The sequence below is a fragment of the Notothenia coriiceps genome, unplaced genomic scaffold, assembly GCF_000735185.1.
Source record: "Notothenia coriiceps isolate Sejong01 unplaced genomic scaffold, NC01 NC01_scaffold00014021, whole genome shotgun sequence".
NCBI lineage: Eukaryota > Metazoa > Chordata > Actinopteri > Perciformes > Nototheniidae > Notothenia > Notothenia coriiceps.
Window position 1 is genome coordinate 81,548 of NW_011346722.1, and position 19,812 is coordinate 101,359.

General features: G+C 39.6%; 2 protein-coding genes and 1 long non-coding RNA gene across 3 annotated transcripts in view; 1 reads left to right on the top strand and 2 right to left on the bottom strand.

Moving 5' to 3' along the window:
* The window catches only part of dlx2a (distal-less homeobox 2a), a 2,337-nt gene extending 1,193 nt beyond the window's left edge, over positions 1-1,144 (top strand). The window contains exon 3 of the mRNA XM_010774438.1: positions 37-1,144. Within this exon, the coding sequence (XP_010772740.1) occupies positions 37-357 (321 nt within the window). The 3' untranslated portion in view covers positions 358-1,144. The remainder of the gene's footprint in view (positions 1-36) is intronic.
* A 4,402-nt stretch (positions 1,145-5,546) lies between these two features.
* Positions 5,547-9,440, bottom strand: dlx1a (distal-less homeobox 1a). The gene is made up of 5 exons (XM_010774439.1): positions 9,313-9,440; positions 8,669-8,793; positions 7,632-8,220; positions 7,154-7,353; positions 5,547-6,750 (listed from the first exon to the last, which is right to left on the bottom strand). Exons 3-5 carry the CDS (start codon positions 7,936-7,938, stop codon positions 6,499-6,501), a joined length of 759 nt encoding a protein of 252 aa, XP_010772741.1. The 5' UTR covers positions 7,939-8,220; positions 8,669-8,793; positions 9,313-9,440; the 3' UTR covers positions 5,547-6,498.
* Positions 9,441-16,258: 6,818 nt separating this feature from the next.
* LOC104948261 (uncharacterized) overlaps positions 16,259-19,812 on the bottom strand; it is a 16,875-nt gene continuing 13,321 nt past the window's right edge. The window contains exons 2-3 of the long non-coding RNA XR_798658.1: positions 19,180-19,315; positions 16,259-16,727 (exon numbers count right to left, since the gene is read on the bottom strand). This is a non-coding gene — a long non-coding RNA (uncharacterized lncRNA). The remainder of the gene's footprint in view (positions 16,728-19,179; positions 19,316-19,812) is intronic.

The window sequence follows — 19,812 nt, forward strand, 5'->3', positions numbered from 1 at the left end:
AATCAATTTCATGCTTATATCCTGTTTCCTTCTCAGATCAAAATCTGGTTCCAAAACCGCCGTTCCAAGTTCAAGAAGTTGTGGAAAAGTGGAGAAATGCCCCCGGAGCTTGTTGCTTGCTGCGAATCCCCCCCCTGCAATTCTCCGCCAAGTTCTGCCTGGGACTTTCCACAGACTCAAAGAATGAACCTTGTCAGTTCCAGTTTACCTCAGAGCAGCAGCCCTCCCAACACGACTGCGCCTTCATCGTTTTTGGCAAACTACTCCTGGTACTCCACGAACTCTGCGACGCATCTGCAGGCTCCTCTGATCCAGCACCACCACAACTCCGCCATAAGCGCTGGGACGATATTCTGAAACAAACAAAAAAAACACAATTATCGGGTTCAAATCGGACAATACTGGTGAAAAAAGAAAAAGGCCAATACCTTCATTTTTACAGACCTCGTGTGTGCGTCTTGCGAACTTTACGCAAGCATCTAGGAGAAGTTGATGGAGCCAGAAAGGCTTATGGACCTTGCCAGTTTTCACGCTTGCAAATGGTAGTCGCAGATTTTTACAGTTATTTTTGTATTTATTTATTTTGTTTATGTCGAGGGACTGAATGAACCACTATTACCCAAAGCAATCACAGCACGGGCACATGCCTACTTTAACGCGGACGTCACTTTTTTGCCATTTCTGCAGAAACGACACATCCATCGCAGGACAACCTGTCACACAAATGTAGCACAACTTAACTGTATCGTGCCTTTTTCAATATGATCTCATGTTGTTGTACGATTAAGACAGCATAGCCTTTCTTTTTATTAATTCCTTATGTCACTAGTTTATTTGAAAATATGGGCCAGGGGGGTCTGAATATAAGTTTGTAAATATTTTACCACAGCTCTTTCACTATTTTTTTTTTTAAAGGCTATTGGTACAAATCCATTTACCCCCGTAAGCTACTGATTGTCCTTCCCTCTGATTTACTTGTATCACACTTTATTGTATTTGTGTCTTATTTATTTTAGCAGTGTTCCATATATGCCAGACGTTATTTAAATAAAAATGTTTTCTGTGTACACCTATTTCTCTTTTTCTTGACCTACATTTGGATTTATGGATGACCGGGGAATTATTTGTTGCCTTTTTGTTATTGCATTTCTAGAGAGCCAACAAATAATTATAAAGGCCTATGGCTATTTTAATGATTATATTTATTTATTGTTTTTGTATTTAAGTCAACTCTATTGTACAGCTATTTAGATAAAATATAAATTGTTTTTAGCGTAGCTTCACTTAATAGACTGCATAATTTTCCATTGTAAAATGTGTGCAAGCATAAGTGTAATATTACAAATGTAACATGGTAAACTCATAAAAACAAGCAGCAACAAATATGTTTTTGTGATTTATTTAAACTATAGTTAGGCTACCTGTTTTTTGGTTTAATATGCTGAAACTCGGTCAAATAAATAAATAAATAAATAACAATACCCGTTTTACGCACACCTGTAGCAAACAAAATCAATAGCCCTAGCAAGGTTACCTTGTGTTGTTACTTGGCAACCGTGTTAGCTTTTTAGTGAGCACAGTTGGGGTTTAAGCTGTTAGCCTAGCATACCTTTAAAGCAAGCTAACACTGATTAATAGATATTTCTTATAACAATAACATGGCGTTTGTCATTAAAAGAGCGATCACACACGTGGAAAATCTAAAGACAATTCCTCAACTGTCTCGGGTTATTTTACCCGGTTCCTTCAGAGGATGATTAGCCGGACTCGGGCTCATTCGGGCAGGCAGAGGCAGAGAGAGAGGCCCGGGGCGCAGGCTCTCCGTGTAGGGGGAGGCAACACAACAACACGCCTTGGCATGTGAGAGAGGGGAAGATGAGGGTGGTATGACTGAGTACAAGCTCCTCAGACTCTGTGGAGTCAGGGAGTCGCTTTCCAGGCGTTTTATGAACTCAGCCTAACAGGAGAAAAAGAGAGCAACTATAGTTCCAAGTCAGCCTGGAGCTAAACAGCATCATGGAAACATTTCTCACGTCTCACAAGCGAGCCTCTGATCTCTGAAGAGGAGCACATTGACCTACATTATGTATAGGGCCTGCAGGCTACATGGTAAACAGAGACACACTTCCAAAAAAATAAATGTATTGCTGCTATAGGCTATATGAAATTAGGTAAGGGGTCTTATTATTAATACGAAGTCCCATCACTTAGCCTAGTTCTCATTCATGGCTATCACTGTCTATCCCACACGCTTCTCTTCAAACCACCACAGGCCATAAAGTGGGATCGTTTCCTTGTACATAATTAGGACTGTAGCTTGTCAGCGGTTGCTATATCTCCATGATGGAGCCTCCTCCCTGGAGCTGACATGCAGCAGGTCTGTGCGACAACACATTCCATCTACACACATAGGACCCTAGATAGCCCTTATTGTACATTGAACTCGTATATTGTACAGAAAAAGTGCATGCATCATAACAAGGCTGCATACACGGCACCAAATATCTCCTCTCTCATGTGTGGCTTTACACCAGCTGTGGATCAATCAACACATGTTTATAAACAATAAAATATATCGATTTCGTCCTAAAAAATTATGATTATAATAAATGATTTTGTATAGTTTTCTGCTGCTCCATGTGACTTCCTTCATGGGTTTTGAGCGGCTTTGCTTTTTCTTTTGCAATTCTGCAGGCAACTTGTAAATGCCATCCTAATTTATACACTGATCTGTAATTTCATCCACATTTTCTCTGGCTTGAGCATTCTGGCTTTCAAATCTGAAAGCCTGCAATTACTATATAATTCTTCGCAATTTGAGATGTCCTAATATGGGGTGTTAGTCTATTTTTACCCAAGACAATTCCCCGCTATGGCAAGCATCAACATTTTCGAACTTGCATGTACATAATAAATGGGAATATCAATGCATAGTTTTTAGCCTAACATCTTGACTCAACGATAATTATATCCGTGTGGAGCCCACGCGAAATTAGCCTGAATTGCATGGTAACTGCTGCTTTAAATTTTAAAAAATTACTCATAATTTCCCCCAAAGATTACCAAGATCTCGAGTGCACAATGTCATCAGCGTAATGAGGAGTAAACATTTATGCTAATAATCTACATTTTTTCCCATCAGCTATAAAAAGGGGAAATAAAGCAGACATTTCCAGTCATATTCTGAACTGTGCTGCTATAGCTAGACCAAAACATGGGACACATTTTGTGGGATTTAAGCGCTTCTTGTTCTGCAGGATGCTGCTGCTCATCTGCCTCCATGCTGATTCCTGAAAAATCCAGAGGGAGCCAGCTTCTTTATTTCCAGCTGAAAGGTGTGTAGTATATTTTATTTCTTAAATATTCAAGTAGCACACCGATTGAAAGAATGTCATAAAAAAACAGGAAACAGGCTTGATTCGTTAATTTATCTTTTGAAATAATCTATGTTTTATTCCAAGATAAATTTGTGAATATTGCTGATTATTTTACATCAAAGACATGGGTCCTATTTTTTTTCCTGTGACTTCGCTATTAAAAAAAGGTCTCCAGTGAATTTAATGTGCTGCTAAAAATCTTGCAGCAAAGAGAGCTGTGCACATGGAGGATATGTAAGGAAGGTGTTCTTTAATCCATTCGCTGCTCTCATTACTCTTACATTGTGCTCTGCTAATTTTGAAGCCTCCTCGCATTTACAACTCCATGATGTACACCTGCAAGCAATTTGCCTGCCTTACACATAGGCTAAGTCTAAGGGAACAGTGACGAAATGGCAGCTCACCTATTTCGCAATTTAATTTTTTTCCCCCTATTGCAGCAGCACATTTCTTTCAGAGCACTATCTCCTTTGTCAGAGCAGAAAGATCCTTCATGTGAAAAAAAATGCTCATAATTACCTCAGAGATAGGAAACTGCATTAGAATAAATAAGGGCGAAATTACTGTAATTACGCTGGGTTTGATGGGCTCAGCTCGTATAATCAAGGGGAGAATACAGCGAAATAACGCTGACCCTCTTGGGTGTGCAGCTGCGCCTTTCTGGGACTAGGTAGGCAGATTTATGTTCTACAGCAGCAGCACAATTCATATTCTTTCTTAATGGTATACCGAGATGTGCAGGCTATTCTTCAAGTGTAGGCTTATTCACAAAGGACTCTATATGCTCTATTAAAAATAACAATAGAGACAAGGTTGTTACATAAGTCGTAGACCTTTTAGATAAACTAGGCCAGAGATGATTTCTTTTTAGTCCTTTTGAAGCGGTTTTACTCGTCCAATAGGCATAAATAAGAATAAGAATTAAAATGGTCGTTATGATGTTCTGATTTTCCCATTTAACAATGCATATATGAAACATGAAAATAATGAAGTGCTGTGTTATAAAAGTAGTATGCTGTGCAGACTGCAGACAGCAAGTTGCATCAAATGTCATTACACTGCTAAACATGTATTTATTCATGGGGATATGCAGCTGGAGGAGGGCGAGAAGGATACAAGTCTTGCATTTGAATTCGTTATATTCTGTGTTTCTTCTCGCAGAAACATTAAGCTTCAGATCAGATACTTTGTTCCATGTTTTTCTCGAATATTGGTGCCTTATTTCATTTGTTTCCATTATTACTTTTGCTATAACCAGTCCAGTGTTAATTATATTTGAATGGACAGATATTTCTCTGGCTGTTTAATTGTTTTAGCATTAAAAAAAAATGCAATTAAAAACATGTTTTAATTTTTTTTATATTTAACCAAACTAGCCCAGCATTTTAACTAAACATTTACGATTTTTACTAAATTTTCTTTTAATAGAAAAGGCTTAGTGTGAGTTTGCTTAATAGAGTCCTTGAATACAACGTTAAGGCCAAACAAGAAGGCCTTTGAACTTTTCACTTTCTCTGATCTCCATGTGATCCGCCAGGGCTCATCCAGTCTTTTTGCAGCACCTGCCTCTTGGGCGATTATTCACTTAACACACACAATTGGTCTCTTCCATTCATGGCCTAAAATGGGGATTGTCGGAAGACAAATAGAAAGAAGATTATCTTTAAGAAAAGCTGAAAAGAAACAAGCGATGTTGTTGAATGAATCCAGCTCTCCCGCATCGCGACGGTTAAATCCCGAAATGATGCAGTTTATATCGACCAGGCTTCAGTGGTTCCTGCATTTCTATTTTGTACCTTTTTTTCCCCATGTAATATATAAAATGTAACAGTTAATATATTTTCGTTTTGATTCATTGAGATTCAATCTTGTTTTTTTAGATGCAAAGTCGTATTTGTATTTCTTAATTCCCTCCAGAGGTTTGACAACATCTGCAGCAGAAGGGACGCATGTAGCTAAATGCTAACACAACCATGAATCTAAAGCCTTTTGCAGCTCTCACACGGGGTCTGCTACAATAACCAACATGATACTGCTTTGTGTCGGCTCACATTAAACCTGCACCATGTTGAAGCCTTTCTTTTCACATGAAGAGGGAGGAGGAGGAGGGGGGTAGGAATCAGACACCTTTCTTGACATAATTTAAATCATTATTTTACTGCTTTTTAAAACTTTGCACAGTGTGTACATAAACTTCAGAAAAAAAGAAATAAATTAAAGTGATCAATACAAAACTAAATATTTTCTATGTTGACTAAACACATCTCGACGAATACAGAAAGCCTAAAACCCTGTTTCACAGCGTATCCAGTACAGCACGAAAACAAATCTGAAAATAATAAATGTACAAAATACAGGGACAAATGAGCTGCTCACCTTCAAGATATTTTTTTTCTAAAGCAGCAAATTGTCAGGCCTTTTACATTTTTCACATAACATCGGGGCACGGCATAGAAAAGCTTTGCTGTTAGTGCAGCATTAACAACACACTGTTGTCATTTCAAAACACACTTACAAAATGAACACAGACTGACCTCAACAGACCTCAAAACGTGTCTGAATAATTTAACTTAAATAACAAACACATATAAACAACAAAGTAGCGATTTAAGGCTTTGCACAATATGCCCTGTGCTGTATAGCCTACAAGCAAAACGGTAATGGTGGAAAAATGAATTATCATTATTTGGTTAAAGAAGAGCTGCTTTGGCCTAATAGACCTTTAGCTGTTTATAAATTCATTCCCATCATCACTTTGGGTCCAACATCTGGTTGAAACAAACACCTGTTTTCTCGTTAACTCACACAAAAAAGATTTTTTTTTTTTTCAAAGGGTAAAAATGGACACAAAAGGGATAAACAGCAGCCAAAAAAAAAAAGGATCAATCTGTCCACGATTTCCGGTGACTGTCACATACGTGTTGCCCTCGGGCGCATTGTGTGTCTTTGCAGTCTCTCAGCTCTTCCTCTCATCCGGTATGAGGAGGCCTGTGTGTCAGCTGGCAGCAGCAAACTCCGGGGTTGTTGTTGTTGTTGTTGTTTGTGTAACCAGTGCTAGGCCGCGCTGAAGCCCCTTCCTCATCCTGATCCACGAGACATGGCAGAGTGGTGGGCTGACCGTTCACATGAGCTGTGACTGTTGCATAGACTCTTGGTGTGTGGTTGGATACCATGAGGTGTAGCTGGGAATGTATCCGGTTGTTCCCACCGAAGTCTTCACGGTGGTCGGTGAGCTCCACACCGGCGCCACCGTGGGAGAGCCGGTGGACAGTCCACGGCCGGTGGCCAACAGCGCGCTGGGGTCGATGGTACCCCCGCCCTGCTTCATCAGTTTCTTAAATTTAGAGCGTTTATTTTGAAACCAAATCTTCACCTGGAGGGACGAAAAACTATTATTAGTGAATTATCGTATCAACAGTTTCGAAAGAATTAGTCACGTTTTACGCACGAAGCAGATGTATTTAATTCATGAGAAAATAATAATAATTAATATATTTATTATGTTTACTGTATTAATGTCATTTATATTAAAAACACATGAATCACGGTTAATTAATATACATAAAAACACGTTTGATTTGGTGTCAATCATTGAATGACAAATGGTGAAATGGTGTCCAGATGAATTGTATTCATTGTAATTTCAATTAAAAATCAAAAACGCTTCTGTAATTTTAATTTAAAAATAATGAAATATAAAAATGCATGTTGTAAATAAATAAATGGCATTTAAGAGGTGAAAAAACTCTTCTTGTGGGTGTGTTTCCTGGACTTGCCTGTGTCTGAGTGAGACCCATCGTCGCTGCCAGCTCTGCTCTCTCCGGTAACGCCAAATACTGAGTTTGTTGAAATCTTCTGTTCAGAGCTTGAAGCTGTAAACTGGAATAGATAGTCCTTGGTTTTCTGATCTTTTTTCCTTTCCCGTTGAATCGAACCTCTCCGCCCTCCACCACAGTGTTTTTCTCCGTTTCTGGCGCTGAGAAAAAGAAAAGAGCAAGCAGAGGGAAACAAATGAGCTGCAGTTGTGGCCAACAATGCTGCACAGCGACCAATACTCCAGCGCAAGTTTTACAGGCTGTACTTTAGGTATAATTACCCTTAATTGCATACATTGTTTATAGCGTTACGCAATAAATAATTACCAAGCCTAATTCCAACATCTGGCTCGTGTTTTTTCGATGCTGCATACAGATTCAAGCCGTGCCAACACAGAAAGTTCATATTGAAGATCCAAACATGCTGCTGCTCACTTACCTGTCTCCTCTAACCGCGTCTGTGTGAGCGCCGAGCTGTTTTGGTAGGTCTGTACTGTGCTGAGATATGGACTGGTGGAATGGCTGCCGACGGAGTTTACGTATGGATAACCCAAAGATCTGGGGAAGGACGAGGCTGGACTGTAGCTGTCGTGCTGGGTATGACCTGCAGAATGTAAACAGTGCATCGGATAGTGTCCGTGAGACATGGAGGAAGGCGACATTTGTTGACTCGGGGGTCCAAACTCCATGAAAACGGTTTTTCCTGAGGCAGGGCTGAGACTTTCTGGAATTGTAGTCATTGTCATCTCTTCTGGCGGCTCCCCTTGTCTCGCTTTTGTTGTTTTCCTTCTATGGTCTCAGTGAAGGATGGGTCCCAATTTAAGCCGAACTGATTTTTTCTCTTTCCATTCATAAGAAAATGTAGTTTGTGCCTGTGAAAAGTCCTAGGTATGATGCTGTGGACCAAGACAAACTCGCTCAAAGGTTTGAATCTCGGACTCATGAATATTCATCAAAGACTGTCGCTGATTGGTCCACTCTCTCCAAGAGGGAAGCCGATTGGCGACGCTGGGCTGGGTCCGAGGAGCCTGAGAAAGTCAAAGAAAAACCACAAAACCTAAGATTTCATCATGACATGTCAAGATGCACTATTTTATATTATCATCACTAATTATTTATATCAATTTTAATATTATTATCAGGCACCACGTTTAGGTAATAATGCATACGGTGAGACTCCTGATCCATTTCTTTCCCAGCATTAGCTAACATTTCTTTTAAATGTAATAAAATACTGTGATCTATATCGGTGCAAGCAGTACAATCAGGTTTGTCACATTGTATTTTAAATGCCGGTTGTCACAAAAAACGTAATTTATTATAGTTAAATAATAATCCCAGCCTCGTTAAAGCAGCTCTTTCTGTTGGCTAGTTTCATTAAAGCTTGTTTGATTAAAGCTTTATCTCGTATTAGCATAACACTAGTGTTCAATTTTCATAAGTAGGTCTGTAATTAGTCATGTATTTAACACTTACGTGGCTTGAGGTCTCAGTTACACCTGGCAGCTGATGGGACAGTCGAACAGTCCTGATGTCAAATTAGGTGTTTGTGTCAGGTATACAGGAGTAACGATGCTTTAAGACACCTGGAAACATACAGCCTGCAAACAAAAACAAATAAAAATAGGCTCAAACAACAACGTCTGAATTTTACAGCCCAATGTGTTTTTTAATGAATCATTTCACAACAATATTAATCGTTTGCAATTGTTGGTTATATTTGCTTCCCACTGAACTATTCACTGTTTTCTAACACAGTCATTTATGGGCCTATTTTCTTATCACATTTAAATGCTTTCCAAACGACTTTACGCAGCGTCTATCGCAATCAATTAATGGTCACACTTTTGTTGAACACTGGCACCTTTGATTAGCATGAATCTACGGGGGGGTGGGGGTGCGGCCAGCCTCCCACAGCCTAACAAGAATAATTATCCACGGACATTTGATTTAATTGAACTGACGACTGACTTAACATAAGAGACTTCTTTTTTTTTTTCTTCCTTGAGCTGCAGGTTTAGACCTCCACAACTCAAAAGCTCAGACAGGATCAATGCAGCTGTAAGTATAGTTTAACCAAAAAGAAAAAAGATCTTAATCAGCAGCTAAACGCAACTTACTTTGTAAATCAAGTGATGGGAAAGGAGCAGATAAATCCGCGGGTCAGAGAGCCTCCGCATTACGCACTTGGTGGAAGAAGAAAGTATCCTGCAGCAAGTCTTCATTTTATCGGGATCCATATGCAGGCTGCTGCTCCTGATCTGGTGTCTGAGAGCAGAAACACAGCCTGGCTGCTCCATCCCCTCCATCTCCACCTGAATAACAAATTAAAGGCAGTTAAATTCCGTCACTGTGATTATCAGTGTAATTGCATAATTAACTCAAAACAGAACTAGCAAGTTGCAAAATGTGTTATCAAAATGCAGGCGCTGACATCACGGCACGTGCTGCAGTGTGCCAGCCGGCTGCGGATTTAAAGATTTCTGTGCAATATTAGGCTATAACGAAAGCTGGTCCCTTGTCCCCCTAAAATAGGCCAATTTGAAGTGATTTCTCTGGAATTACTTTCGAGAAATGCTTCAAGACTTCCTCTATCAACAACGACAATGATAATGGTAGTACAACCAATAATTATCATCTTCCAGAACAGAGGACAGATTTTTATGGGTACTTGGTGGGTGCGACTGATAACTGTCATTATTTTCCCACGATTATAGTATCTGCAAATTGACACGCGGCTGTGAGCACAACCATTAACAGAATAGAGGCAGAATTTGCAGAAAAATGTAAAATAATACCACGAGTACACTACTAATAATAGCAATAATAATAGCAGGCTGTTTGTTGAAGTAAATGTAATTTAGGGTTGAGAAGAACTTCCAAATAAATGCTGCATTATTCAATTTCTTGAAAAATGCCAAATCAATCATTTACAAAGTGTTTATTTGTTTGCAACCAAAACGGATTATTTATTCAAGGGATTTTCTTTCATCGGTGTCATTAGGATGATTTTGCATGTGATGATATTCCCACTTTAATTTCTAATGTGGTTCTGCTGGCAGGCCACAGTCCGTCCTGCAGACTGGCAGCAGGACTCTAACTAGCCACACTAAAAATAAAGTCTTCCATGCATGGATGGAGCGCGGAGGCAGGACTCATTAGGAGTGAGTAGCTCTGTGGCTGAGGGTGTTTTAACACCTGCTGCTCTTCACCTGAGGGTTAGTGCAGAGGTGGAGAGAGAGGGGGAGGNGGGGGGGGTGTAAACGGGCCAAGATGTCACAGACTTCATTTCAGGCCGCTGATCGAAAGCCCTCCTCAAACTGCCATGCCAACCCATATTTTCACAGCCACCAAATATTACCCCGACCGCGGTGCACTGGTAAACTGAGAGTCCATGCTGTGTGAAGGCAGCACCCTGCACACTCTGCATGGGAACACTGATTAATTATTGCCTTTGAAAGTGCATTATTTCCCTTTTTTATGGAGACAATAATCAGGTTGATATTTTGTATTTGAATGATTTACCTGATTCGTTTTAGGTTTTTAATGGGGATTTTCGTTTGTCTGCAAATATAGAGAAAATCCAATTTAAAATTTCAATAGTTTTCCTCAATTTATATATGGATTATAATCCTTCTCATGTGCGTTTACCTGTGCGTATGTGATGACATAGTGCATGTGTTTTTCTGTGCTTGTATGTTTTCTTTAATGTGACCATCCTGCCAGAGACTGCAGATGAAAATGATCCTCTAAATCTGGCACATTTACACGATGGGATTAATGTTAATTGTTTTGCATTGTCCCTTCTTAAACAAATAAACACAATCTCTTAGATGCATGCAGTCAACATCATGATGCAAAAATATCCATGTCAAAAATACTTATTCAGAACAAAAAGTAAATTGTTCCCATGTGTTTATTTTTTTACATAACACAGTATCTCCTCATATCTGAAACTGCCCATTATGGACATGGATCATAGATGTCCACATGACCTCAGCTACAAATGCAAATGTATTTCTGTGAGTGACTTCCAGCAGAAAGGTCCCACTATATGGAGGTTTTATTTCACGTGTTTAAGGCAGTGGATCAAACAAGTGAAATTGCCTTTTGTTCTGCTTCCTCTCTCTCTCTGCTCAGCGCCATCCTGTAATTTGCAGCATCGTCAATGAACGCACACTAGATGCACTACAATTAACTCGATTCAGTGTCTATTTTCATGTTCAATGTGGCATCAAAATGTGAATTGATTCTGTTTACTGGAAAAACACCTAAACAAAAAATTAATCATAATATCTGATAAACAAGAGGGTGATATCGGTTAGCTGATTTAGTTATCATAAGAGCCAGGAGGGACACATGAGGAAATTAGATTATGTGACAATTTTATTTTGTATTCAGAAAATACAGAGGAATACATTTCATTTTAAACATTTAAAACTTAATGTACTGTCTCACTATAATTAAATGTGTTAGTGGCTACGTTAACTTGTGTGAGAATCAGATTCTAATACTTCCTTTTATGACATTCAAGTAAGTTCACACTTTGGTTTCTGAAATTAAATGAAGTGATGGATGGGGTTTTGTATTCAGGGCCAAATAAATAATGTGTTCATAATTAAAGATCTGATATGTAATTTGCCTTTTCAATTAAAACATTTGTGTTTTTCATTTGATACTAATAAAGTATTACAATCAACAATTATCATTAACTTTAAATTAATTTAATACAAAAAATCAGTTAGTTTGAGTTATACTCCCGTTTCAAATGTTGCTATCGTGGGGGAAAATATTGTATATTTTTGGACCATATTATGCCTTTACACACTAAAACGTAGACGTATTTCCTGTATTGACAGTAGAATAAAATGTTTCCTACAGCAAATACAAAATAGAATAAAGTTGTAATTTTTTTAGAATAGTTAGAAGAAAAATAAGGATTTCTTTGTGTCTTTTAAAAGGCCCCGATGACTGCGAGGAGTCTGCTTCACACCGGGTCAGGACGTACTGACCGACCGCTGCTCTCCAAACTGGACCTGTTGTTCAGCAGGCGGCTGACGGCATCACTCTTGCTCCTGCTGATAATAGAAATAAAGAGCAAATACTTGTGCCATTAACTTAGAAACAAATATTTCCTGCCCTTTCTTTCCTCATGTCATACATTTGTTCCTCCTCACTTACAGACGTCGGTAATAAATGGCTTATTTTTAAACTTCAATGACTCTTTTATTCCCAGCAAATGAAAACTCTCAGAGACGAAACTTGAAAAGCAGCCTCTATAATCAACATGTGTGCAATAGGACTAAAGAAGTCATATTTGAACTCGTTTTTTTTTTCCTCTTTCAGGGTTCAGAACAGCTCTGTACTCAGAAAGCTGGAGATCACAGTGTGGAAAAGCCCCCAGCGAACTGGCAGAAACGCTGTCCCCCATTACAGCAGCAGCAGGGGTCAGGCCATGGCAGCAAGCATCCAACCTGCCCCAAATTGGCTGCAAAATGACCAATTACCTGAGTGAAGGCTGTGGAGAAAGAACTTGGACAAATATGGCTTTTACTTAATTCAGCTAAACTGTAAAAGAAACTAGTGTCACATTGACATCTCATACTTGTTACATGTTACAGTATCCCTTGTTAAGGGAAGATCTTGGCATCAAAATCCTAAACTAATAAGAAAATCAATTTTAAGGATGATCAAAATGTAGTTGATGTGAGTGAATTGCATCGGAGTAGAATCCATACAGCTATAAGGTTGGGTATTATTTCACCAACATCAAAACAATGATTGATTAAACATCTTTACATAGGTCTTATTGAATTAATTTCCCTGCAAATGGAAAACATGCAAATTCGCCAATTAAGTCATTTGCCCATGGAGAGCCGTGCTGCTTGACGTTCAGCTGCCACTGCGCCTTTAGTCTGAAACCCCTTTTTAGATTTGTTAAGAGTTAAGTCTCCAACAAAGACAGGAAGGAGGTCAGCACTCAGCCAACACCTGAATGCGCCTCTCTTTTTTGTGCTCCCCTTGATCCCCACGGTCTGTGCCTGTCATTAGTCTTAATGATGGAAAATTGTCATGTTGATACAAGTCTTGCTCTCCCCCTCTCTTCTTTGTATAAGTAGAAGGTGGAAGCTTTATTCGTAACAAAACCGTGGACACTGCATTTGTGCCGGGGGAGAAAAAAAAGGCTGTAGATGCTCTTTCCATAGCTGGGATAATTATTCCTACTGTGACCTTAATGATTCGCTCTGTTCATCCTGCATCTCATCCACGCGCCAGGCCCTCAGCGGAGCCCTGTGTCAGGGAATATGAAAAACCCATATAATGAAACCATTTTGGCTGATGGAAAAAAAGGGCTACTGAAGCTGCACTTGCTACAAAGACGGCTCAATTATATGAGTAATTGTGATAATTTCCCCTCCATTCACTGCTTTCTCTGAAAGGTAAAAAACACAGAAGCTGAAAGGGAAATTACTTGGACAATATATAATCTGTGAAATGGTCACAACAGAAAAAAAAAAGATGACTGTAAGAAAGTGTAGGACTATAAATAGGTATGTTAATGCAGGGCAGATAAACACACCCTCAGCAGCTCGCAGCACTACCCTGAGAGCCCATGTGAATAGAAAAGAACATGCAACAAATGACCATTGAAAAAGCATGATAAAAGTAGATATGCAGCTGCCAGAAAATTAAACCTCCTTCTCCTTCCAATTGCCAAATTTCAGCTCCTGAAAATGCACCCCCATAGTTGGCTATCATTTGTTGTTCTCTGACAGGAAAAGGATAATTACCTCTCTCAGAGGCAGAAGACTGACATGCCCTTTAGGCTTTGCCATGAATGCAGAAGCTTGATAGAAAGCTTGAGGAATAATTTTCTTCTTCGCCTTCCCTTTATGTTCAAGAGCATGTTTTGTTCAGGAGAACTTGGAGATGGCAGTATTGTAGAGTGCATTAAACCATGGGTGTTCATACTGTAAATATGACATCCCTGTGTCTATCAGCTTCTCCATTCGGGGGAAAACTCTGAAATGCATTAAAATTTCAATTTCATCTCGACGGGAGACAGGCGAGAAAGTGAGATATGCATTACTTTTTTCTTTCACAGTGGGTATTGGATTAAACATTTCCTCTCCTTCGATGGAAAATAACCTTTCTGTCAGATAGAAGTGAGGCTGTCAATTCAAGTTTGTTGAGAAAGAAATCATTGTTTTGTAGGAAGTGTGCAAAATATACATCTGCATGAATGCAAATACTAAATTAGCTCATCACCACGTCTTGTAACAGCTTTACGTTCAGCACTAGATATAATAGTTAGATACATAGAACTAATTGTTTTCCTCTTACATGTTCTCTCATTATGCCCACCACCTCTTCCCCCTAAAATGCATTTCCCCCCCTCAGGGAAACCTCCCACATGTACGGCCACTGACCCCTCAGGCCCTGCAATCTGGAATAAATCTTTCCAGACAAGCCGAGCGACATTACAGCCTTGCAGCTCAAATACTTGTATCACACTCAAATGATGAGTCTCTGTCACACACCATGTCATCTGTCTCAGCCCAACCCTCCAATAACTTCCGTCCCATTGAGCAGCCTCGTGTGTTACGGAGGCCAAGACAGCCAGAGACCCCCCGGTCCTACCTGATTGTGGCTCCTGTAACACGGGGAAGCAGCTTGGGCCCAACACCAGCCTATACTCAGCATTGCTTTTGTGTAGCACACAAACACACACACACATGTACCCACAAACCCACCAATCTCAATTCACTGCACCCCACTGTGCACTTCCTGACAGCCTCCAGAAATGTTTTCAAGTTGTCATGTCTCTACTCTACAGTAATAGTCCCGGCGCGGAGAATTCAACAAAACAATAATCACATGATCAGAAATCTAGGTTATGTAAAGACTGCCAGAATAAAACTGTTTGGGTTTCTTCTTACTTTCACTTTGAAATCTGCCATCATGTTTTTACTATTTGGTCACTTGGACACAAATTGGCTCCTTAAATTGTATTATTTGAGTTGCAGCAGCTGTTGTGATATTTGAACACACGTTTATTATTATTAACAGGTTTGTTTAGGTGATAGTGGTAAGGGACTGTGTGGAAATGATTAGGGGGAGAGGGTAATGTGTTTTGTCTTTTTGTTTTAGTCAGAGAAATGTAACTTTTTTTTAAAGAAAGTAAAGAGGGTTTTAAGAGTTTTCTCAACACAGCTTAATATTTCATTTATTTTCTCATGAATATCAGGCAACAATATCATCTGATATCAGCTTGAACAACAGTGATAACAATGGCACATTCAAAAGCTTTCAGTTGATGTAATGTTGGGATAAAGAACAACAAATGTCAAAAGCACTATAAGAACAGTTTAACGTACATCATTTTAAGCTTCCCTCACCACTCAATCGTTTTTGTTGAGTTATTTTATTTGTGAAGCATGCGTTTGTTATTATAATGCAAAAACACGGCATTAAAATAAAAAGTTGTTGTGGTCCTGTGAAACCCTAACTATATAAAGTCACATGACCTAATCTTCACATGTAAGTGGTCTATATATAGCAAGTTTTATGTTATACAAAGTCAAAGGCCATCAGAGGAAAGTATTCTATTTTATATAAATTAAATTAACAACTACTATGTGATAAGAACATTTTGCAAGCTCTGGCCTGCTGAAACCTTAAAAAACCTTTCCGTTAAAACTGAACAACCAACTGTAGAAATATGTAGTGCCTGGCCCCATTTCCAAAGAAATAGGAGGCAGCATTTAAACTACTACTATAACTACTAACTCAAGGTAAAGGATAATAATATGTATATAACTGCTGAAACTCTGAGAGCCAGTTAAAATAATGCTGCTATTTTAAAATGTTAGTTTTATAATGTTATAGTTTGCGTGTTTGGGCTGGAGTATGTATACTTTGAAGGTGAAATGTTCCTATATGTTTTTGATAGTTTGTTTATTGAAATAAAATGTTGGTCTTAGTACATTTCTTTTAACTACAATACTTTCTACACTTACACAAGATGCAAAAAAAAAAGTCAAGGTAGTGTTCAATCACTGATAATGAAGATCAACGTATATTTGCTTTTATTTGATTTTGATCAGGACATTAAACCTCCAATTCAGAGACACACTTGTTGTTCTTATATGGCAAATTGGACCTTGGGGGGATACGAAAAATTATCAAAGGGTCCTTCATTTTTTTCCATTACATTTTCAGTGCAAATCCTCGGCAAAAAGAAAAAAGAAATCCTAGAATTTACACACAGTCCCTTACCTCACAGATATCACCGACAGTGACAGCAGGAAAACTCCTGATCTTACAAACGTGCTTCACATATATATGCATAAATGTAGGGTGACTACTGATGCACACACACTGACCCTCAGGCTGAGGTGGTCTGATTTGGTTCTTCATCGCCAGCGGTCTGATATAAACCAGTCTGACCCGTACCTCACTGATATAACTAGCCAGGAACGGAGCGCCTCGTCTTCCAATTACACCGCTGCACCGCTGCCTGAAGCTCAGCCATCTATGGAGAGAGCCAAGACAAGGCTGTCAGAGATTTTAATAAATGTAGGGAACACTGCATGGGAAAAGTGTTGCTGTCTCAATAGAGTGACACAGACAGGCCAAGGCTGTCAATGGAGCCCCTAATGACAGAGTAAGATAATGACAGACCCCAGTTAGAATCAGCAGGAAGAGGAAGATCAATCTGCAGCCAGAGAGGGGGGGATGTGAGGAGGGGGACACAACTGTGGGCTCTTTCTTTTCTATTTTCTCACTTTTAGCTCATCTCATACATATGTCTTTCTGCTGCAGCTGGCTGGCGTGGTGGCTCTGCATTAAGCGCTCAGTGGATCAATAGCCATTACTACTCCCTCACAGCCTGACACATCGCAGGGCCGCGGTGACATTTCACTCAGGGCCGCATTGATCCCCAGTGCACAATATTCCGGCCCCCAGTTAGTGGCCGAGCCTGGGGTCTGGCTGGAATTGAAAAGCGAGGGAGGGGGGTGTAAACGGCAGAGGGGTGGCTAACCAGCTGCCCGCGCTACAAGTAAACAGCACACCCCTTGACGCATTCCTCGTTTTCAATCTACTGGTTTTCCTGCCACTACTGGCAATCTGAGAGGCTGTATCAGCGGATCAAAGTTTGACCTTATGTGAATTATTTATACATGCACCAGATCAGTGTGTGTGTGTGTGTGTGGGTGTGTGTGTGCATGTGCATGAAGCAGAAATAGCCACACTGACATCACTGTTGATAGCATCTACACCATTTTTGCAGTCCAGTGGAAACTGGCAAAGGGTCTAAAATAAGCATTTGGTGTAATTAAAAAGGTGGGAGTTTCCAAGAAACCTCAAAAATAAACACGGAAAAATCGCAGACAACACAAAATTGGAGTTAATTTCTTTTTAATTGCCTCCTGAGACCTATGATGCTATCTCTGTGGTCAGTTTGAGTCTGCAGAGAAAACACTGAAGCTGGTACAAAGTGTTGAATTCATTCATTTATACAGCAGCTGCAAAATGTGTTTATCATTTACCCAAATATAAATGACCGTTTAACATTATGTACGGTACTTTTACAACCACACTATTGATGTCAAGACTAGGGATGTCCCGATCACCTTTTTTTGCTCCCGATTCGATTCCGATCATTTGATTTTGACAATTTGCCGATACCGATTTTTCTCGATCCGATCTTTATGCAATGCATTAAGAGAAAAAAAAGAAAAAAAGCATTCAAGTTGTCCCTTAAGGTTATTTTTTTTATTTAAATTGGATATTCTATCCAACATGGATATAGCTTCTTTCTTTCACAGCAGCATTGGATCAGTTCAGTTGTGCAGCATTGGATCAAAACAAAAATAAAGCTTATCAGTACTCGTTAGCTTACTGCTACAATTAGACCCTGCCCACTCTGTTGCCAGATTTGAGAGAAATAAGCAACCAGGTCTATGAAAACAAGCCCCAAAGAAGCAACACATACATGATGTTCTGTCATTTGAAACCAAAACTAAGGCCTCAGGATGACTTTAAGACTTGAACATGGTCATTTTTGTTTTGTAACATTGAATACAAAAAAAAAAAAAAAGTATTTATAAAAAAAATAAATAAAAAAAATCCCGATCCCGGATTTTTTTTCTCCCGATTCCGATCTTTTGAAAATCACGTGATCGGCTCCGATCCCCAATCACGTGATCGGATTCGGACATCTCTAGTCAAGACTACCTTATAACAATAAATATTGAAAACATCATACTACTTCTGTAATGCAAACCCATGTAAACTGGCCTCTGTCAGTTATTATGTATTATTTTCCATCATGACACAGTGATGATATTTAAAATAAATCATCTACTGTATGTTCCTGGACTTATCTTGTGCACATAAGGTTGTGTGTTCACTGTGTGTGGGTTCTAGTTATTATCAGGGGAAAAGGGGATCTCCCCATAACTCCTCTGCAAGTGAACACTGCTCCTAGCTTTGATTTCTAAATTGCACTTCATAATTGTAAGAGAGGTGAATTCCCAGATAAAATGTCTACAAGAGATTAAATACCTGTCAGGTGTAGTGTGACCGCATTGTTCGCTGTAAAGTCTGATGGGGGGAAATTTCTGTGAAAAAAGTGTGGTTTTCTTTCTTTCTGAACGATATCAATCTTAATAAAAGACGATGGTTCAAACCTTGAACGCATTCAACATTGAAACTCCCTCACGTGAAACTGCTGCACCTCCTAAATATAGTAAATAACAGGGGTTAATGCTATAGGTGTATATTAACAACAGTTTGCACAGTCTACCTGTGAAGGCATGAATGCATCAGATTACAGGTCTAATGCCATAATTGAATTCTTGCTCCGGGCAATCAATTGTTACCACCTGGCTCGATGTTTGCAACAACACACACAATCACAACGTAAATTAATTAAACATTAAAGCCAAAAAATAGATGCACATAAGTACACCCACACACACCTTAAACACCGCTGGACACTGTACGGCAGAAAAAGACCTGCAGCTGCCTCTGAATCAGACCCTCATCTTTAATTTCTCTGTGGTCGGCCCAGTCGGATACAATGCCTGTCGTCACATAGTCTGGGGTCATTATGTACTGGGAGAGGGAGAAAAAAAGAAAGTGTACACGAAGATGAGAGCAGGTCTGCAGTCACAATGCTTCCATTTAACATGGGTTAGTACAGGGGGTGGGGGGGGTTGTGGGGAAGCGCCTTGCCCTCTCCAGCCTAATCGTGCGACCCAGGACGGCCCGGCAGAGAGACACCGGAGCCCCGCAGGCTGACAGCGGACCCCACCCCCCCATCAACACTCACAAGTAAGACAAGGGTTTACTCTGGGAGACACTGGCACCAGTCCAAGTGGTCGATGGATTGTTTCCAGGGCAGATACAGCCCATGTTTACATGCTGCATACAGATTGAAATGTCATCCGCCACACAGAATGAAACACACATGTTCATCTTATTTTGTAAACAGTGTTTTAAAGGTCTCCTATTATACTATTTGTAGGCATATATTATAGGTCACAGATATTTAAAAAAAACATGTCTATGAAGTGTTTTGCTCAAAATACAAAATACTAAATTCTAGCCAT